The 6,211-nt window shown below is 37.9% G+C and overlaps 1 protein-coding gene and 1 long non-coding RNA gene across 10 annotated transcripts in view; one reads left to right on the top strand and one right to left on the bottom strand.

Moving 5' to 3' along the window:
- Positions 1-6,211, bottom strand: part of LOC112552141 — an 85,547-nt gene that overhangs the window by 26,575 nt on the left and 52,761 nt on the right. The window lies entirely within an intron of this gene.
- The window catches only part of FAM135A (family with sequence similarity 135 member A), a 127,811-nt gene that overhangs the window by 89,836 nt on the left and 31,764 nt on the right, over positions 1-6,211 (top strand). For 6 of the 7 annotated variants that reach the window (XR_003096494.1, XM_025217037.1, XM_025217024.1 and 3 more), the window contains 2 exons: positions 495-586; positions 1,927-2,024. Coding sequence is in view for 5 of the 7 variants with exons in the window: in XM_025217037.1 (XP_025072822.1) it covers positions 495-586; positions 1,927-2,024 (190 nt within the window). In the remaining 2 variants the exon portion in view is untranslated. Of the gene's footprint in view, positions 1-494; positions 587-1,926; positions 2,025-6,211 lie in introns of those variants that run through there. The other variant, XR_003096495.1, reaches the window with a different exon arrangement.

The following is a 6,211-nucleotide window of genomic DNA, read 5'->3' as shown; positions in this document are numbered from 1 at the left end:
GTCTTCATCAACAATCTGGAAGATGGCATAGAGTGCACCCTCAGCAAGTTTTCAGATGATAACCTGTGGGGAGTAGTAGATATGCGGGAAGGTAGGGATAGGATTCAGGGTGATCTAGGTTTGGGCCAAAAGGAATCTCGTGAGGTTCAACAAGGACAAGTGCAAAGTCCTGCACTGAGGATGGAACAGTCCCATGCACCAGTACAGGCTGGGGGCTGACTGGCTGGGCAGCAGCTCTGCAGCAAAAGACCTGGGGGTTACAGTGGACAGTAAGCTGAATATGAGCCAACAGTATGCTCTTGTTGCCAGGAAGCACCATGTTTGCTTTTTTCCAATCATCTGGGACCTGTCCTGATCGCTATAAATTTTCAAAGATGATGGCCAGTGGCTTTCCAATCTCATCAGCCAGTTGCTCCAAATAATCTCACATTTGCCTTTTTTATTACAAAATACCTTTTGTCTTACCAAACAATTGACCTTTTATTTTTCTTTAGGAAACAGCGCTGATTTAAGATTAGTGAAGACTTACATTGAGCTTGGACTACCTGGAGGGCGTATAGATTTTCTTATGTCTGAGAGGAATCAGGTATTTATCAATAACAAAAGAATATTTGCACAACAATACATTTTAGGCATTTTAAAATAACTGTTACAGTAATGCACAAAGATAATTTTTGCCCAGGTTCCTGCTGCATTTAGTTATGTTTGATTATTTTCAAATGTTTTATGCAAGAGATTTCCTTTTTAGTATCTTTGCTTTTGTTTTTATAGTAACTGATAGGACATTAAAATGTAAATACCTAGTGGTGCCGTTATTGTTATACAAGTTATACAGTGCTACAGAGCTTTCAGCTGTGTAGTAAAATAATACAGAATCTATTCATTTCCAAGCAGCACCAGTTAAGATAATACGAAAAACACCCTTGATTCCTTCTCCTTATTCCATACTCCTTCCCCTGCCTTTACCACCTCACTCACCCCCCACCCCTCCCACATCCTGGCTGCTGGTAGTGGAATTAAGGGTATGGAGAAAGATGAGGTGATGTGTTGTAGAACAATAATGAACACAAGATAATTGGAGGGGTTGAGTTTATCTCCTTTTGTTATCACATTGCAATATTATGATGATAAATTAGCAAATAATTTCTGCATTACATTTCTGTGACTTTTTCAAGTTAATTTAATTTCATAACTATTCCAAAAGTACTAGTAACGCTTCTTTCATATGACTTTTATCCAGGCTATGTTACATGATGTAGATAGACTTCAGTTAATAATTAACTGGCAAGCTTAGATTGCAACAGATCTTTAGTCCTTTTGCCCTTTCAATTAAAGGGATGATTTGCAGACTGCTGGTTGTAGTCGTGTTGCTCTAAGGCCATAGGCAGACAAGGCTCTTTGGGTAGATGTGATATCTTTTATTAGACCAACTAAATAGTTGGAAAAATTGTTCTTTGCAAGCTTTCGGACACAAACACCCCTCTTCAGACGTATAGAGAGTCTCCTGGTCAATTATGTGCTCTCATTCATTTTCATATAATTTCTTTTGTACTGTTATGGTAAATTACCTCATATTATCAGTTCAGAGGCATAGTGACTTACTGGTGGATCTTTGGCTTGTCTTGTTTATACCAAGTGGTTTATATTTCATATTTTAGAAATGATAGAGGCTAGGCTGACAATGTGATATACTTATTTTAAAAAACACCAAAACAAATATAAAAAAGTAGCCTTATGAAACAATACACATTTATTCCCTCAGCCCAGAGAAGCCCCAAACAATGAGGATAAACAGATTAAATGTTTCATTTTAATGTCAGTGTTGTTTTGTATACATGTATTAATGTGTGTTTTTATCATATATGAGTTCATACTGAAAGGAAGTATGAATATTTGGGACTTAGGTATTTGCTTACTTTTCAACAGAATGATACCTTCGCTGATTTTGATTCCATGACTGATCGACTTTTAGATGAAATTATACAATATATTCAGATTTACAATCTAACGATTTCAAAGATCAGGTAATACCTATATTGCATATTATTTTATTTCTGTAAAATATGGAATATTTGCTAAAAAATATACGGATAATATTATTTTGAGTGTCATGCTGCTGATTATTGCTTAGAGGCAATGTAGAAAGAGTTGGGGAAGCTTGTTTTAAAAATCAACCAAAAATATTTTAACACTCCATATTTAAAGGCATAAATAGTATAGCAGCTTCAGGTTCTTTACCATTGTTTAAAAGTCTAAAAGGCTCCAGCATCTTGGAAACAAATCCCTTTATCATTACCTGGTATTCTCAGAATATAGTATAGTAACTTTGAGAGCCCTGCTGCAGGGGGTGGTTGCTAAGCTTTACAATCCAGAACCAGCAGTCTAGCTTTAATGTTATCTTACGGTGTAGGAGATAGAAGAACAGCGCTGATAGATGCAGATGAGCACATCTGCATCCTCTAGGAGTAAAGTTATAAAAACTCTAGATTCTCCCAAAGAGGACAGGGAAGAGTGATAGGACTCATATAAATTCTACAAAGGAACAGCTAAAGCAAACACATGCCCAGCCAAACAGGCATGTAAAAGTAGGCGGCTAGGTGATGATAAGATAAGTGAACTAGAATGTCTGCTGTTTAATTGTGATATCAACATAATAGGCATATCTGAAATTTATTGGAATGAAGAAAGTCAGTGGGATATTATGCTTCCTAGTTACAAACTATATAGGAATGAGCAAGTAGGTCATATAGGTGCAGGACTATCACTTTACATTAAGGGCAGCATTGGATCAAATAGGATAGAAATTTTCCCTGATAAGAGGTAGTATTGAATCCTGTGATTAGAAATTCACTGTCTAAATGGGAAGAGTTTACTTTTAGAGTCATATTAACAGCCATCTCATTAAGGTGGTAGCAGTGAGCAAGAAATGCTAAGGAAGATTAGAGTGGTTGTGAAAGCAGAGAACACAGTAATGCTGGGTGACTTTAATTATCCCCACATATTAGGTAAATCTCACTTCAGGGTGAGACAGAGACTATTTTTAGACATGATAAATGACTTGTTTGGAGCAATTAGTCCTGGTATCTACAAAAAGAGGGGTCACAAGATTTAGTCCTAAGTCGTATTCAGAGTGTAGTTGTACCCTAAATACTCTGTAACACCAACCACGTTGTAATCAGGTTTGCCACGTAGGAAAGCAAAAAGCAAAGACATCTACTACAGAAGCATTTCACTTCAAAAAGGAGACCTACACTAAAGTGAGCATATTATTTGAAAATAAATTAAAAAGGGAAGCAAAGCATTCAAAATTTTCCAGGCAGGTCAGGGGCTGTTTGAAAATACCATACTGGAGGCACAAATTAAATGCATACCAAAAAAAAAAAAGTGGACCAGGAAGAGTCAGCATGGTTAAGTGATAGAGTAAGGGAGGCTATTAAAGGCAAAATGATATCATTCAAATAGAAGTTATGTCCAAGTGAAGAAAACAGAGGATCATACACTCTGGCAATCTAAATGTAAAACGAAATAAGGAAAGGTGGGGGGGAAAGCATTAGAAGCAAGAATGCAGCCAGGCATTCAGCTGGGGCCATTGGAGAGTCAGGGAGTAAAAAAGAATGCTCAAGGAAGATAAGGCCATTGCAGAGAGTTTAAATTATTTATTTCCTTTAGTCTTCACTTTGGAGGACATGGAGAGATTCCTATGCCAAGGACATTCCTTCTAGGGTACAAATCATTAGAACTAATTAATTTTGATCTAAAGGAGATCATAGAAGAAACTGATAAACTAAATAGTGGCAAGTCACCAGGCCTGGATGGTATTTACCCAAGAATCCTAAAGGAGCTCAAACTTGAAATTGCATAACTACTGACTTTAGTATGTAACCTATCACTAAAAGCAGCCTCTGTACTGAAGGCCTAGGGGATAGCCAGGATAACATCAATCTTTAAAACAAGGCATCAAATGGTATCTGTGACCAGTGAACCTAACTTGTGTTCCTGAGAAACTGGTAGCAGCCGTAATAAAAATAGCATTGTCTATCTTGTGGATTAATGAAACTTGCTGGGAAAGTGTCAACTTGGTTTTATAAAGGAAAATCATGCCTCACAAATATACTTTGTTTCTTTGAGGGGATCAGTAAGCATATGGATTAAGATGATCCTGTTGATAGAGTGTCTCTGAACTTTCAAAAAGCTTTTGACAAGTCCTGCACCAAAGTCTCTTAATGAAACTAGGCTGTCATGGAATTACAAGTACAAGGTCTACTTGTCAATCAATAACTAACTAAAGGATTGAAACCAAAGAGTTAAATGGTCAGCTCTCAGGAGGGAGAAAGGTAAGCATAGGGGTCCCCCAAGGGACTGTGCTTAGGCCTGTGCTTTTTAAAATACCCTTGAATGATTTGTAAAGGAGGTGAATAGTGAGATAGCTAAGGTTGTGGATGACACCTAATTATTCAGGATGGTAAAAACCAGTCAGCTGTGAAGAACTGAAGAAGGATCTTGTAAGACTGAGTGAATGGGCAACAAAATGACAGATTAAGTTCAGTGTTAAGTGCAAGGTGAGGAAGTATCCAAGATACACATGCACAATGATGAGCTTTTTACTAGTTGATACTACTCAGGAATGAGACCTTGGATTTATTGTGGGCTGTTCTCTGAAAACATCATCACAGTTCACAACAGCTGTCAAAATGACAAATAGAATATTAGGAGTTGTTAACAAAAGAATTAAAAGCAACACAGATTTACTCTGTATATTTATGGTATACCCATACCATTAATATTGCTTGCAGTTCTGGCCCCTTGTCATTTCCAACAGGATATAGTAAACCTAGAAAAGGTACAGAGGTGGGCAGTAAAGATGACCAAAGGCATAGAGAGGCTTCTGTACAGGGAGAGACTAAATAGGTTAGGATATTCAGTTTAGAGAAAAGAAGACTGGGAGGTGAATATGATAGAGATGCATAAAATATTGAATATGATAGAATATGATAGAGATGCATAAAATATTGCATGGTGTGGGGAAAGTATATAGGGATTTGCTATTTATCTCTCACAATACCAGAGCTAGGAGACACAAAAGAAAATTATTAGAAGGTACGTTTCAAACTATCAAAAGGAAGTTCTTTTTCACACAGCACATAATTAACTTGTGAAACTCATTGCCACAAGATGTTGTAGATGCTGACAGTTTAACCATATTCAAAAACAGATTGGACAGATTCATTCAGGATAGGTCCATCAGTAGGTATTAAAGGGGATGACTTCCAAATGAGAACTTCCTAGATCTTTAAATGATAGGAAGCTGTTAGGTAAAAGGGATGGGGGACAGATCAGTCTTTATAGTCCCTGTATAAATACTCTTTCCTTTGACATCTACTCTGGGCCACCGTGAAATACAGAATATTGGACTGAATGGACCTGGGTCTGACCCAGTATAAATCTTTTATGTTCTCAGTAACAAGCGGTTCACTATCTGTTGCTTGCTATGATTTCTGGGCCCTCCTGGCTGATTGTCTTGGAATGCTATGGAGGACCCTCTTTGCTGTTCAGACTATGCCATGTAAACTGACCATGGTAAGGGCACTAGTTGATCTCCATAATTAAAATTGTGTTGGGATTTGTATTTGAAGAAGGGATTCACGTTCTTTGTCAGATGCTCACGGTACATACCTCAGAAATAATATCCAGCTGGGTTTGCAGAAAGCACAAAGCATTATTTCATTAGTTGCATTTTGGTCACATTCTGAACATATTTTTGCAACAAAGAATGGTTAGATACTAACTTCTCCTATAAATGAGCCTATAAATGAAAGTTGGATTTCCACATTGAGAGACTGCCTCTCTCAAAATCCAGTGGGTTCAGCAACAAAATTGATGTTACTTTGAGAAGAGGAAAGGAAACTGTCATAACCCAAAGGTATGATTTTGTGTGTGCTTCGGCACCAGAATTATCCCCGCCAAATTACAGCTTCGTTGCATGGGAGAGTTTTCTACTGCAGAGGAAAACTCCGGTGCAAGGACGAGTTTCCCGCCTTGCAGCTTCCTTTGCAGGGTGCATTGCTCAAGTTGCAAGAGAAATGCCCGGTGCAAAAGAGTTCCCGCCGCCTGTATGCAAATTTGTTCCCCGCTATTGGCTAGTTCTAAATTATTCCCACGTGGCGGCTAACAATTGGCCTGTTAGCCGTATAAGAGGCTTGAGCAGTTTCCG

The sequence above is a fragment of the Alligator sinensis genome, unplaced genomic scaffold (genome assembly GCF_000455745.1).
Source record: "Alligator sinensis unplaced genomic scaffold, ASM45574v1 scaffold499_1, whole genome shotgun sequence".
NCBI lineage: Eukaryota > Metazoa > Chordata > Crocodylia > Alligatoridae > Alligator > Alligator sinensis.
Note: the sequence above shows the minus strand (reverse complement) of the source record. Positions and strands in the feature narration are given on the sequence as shown.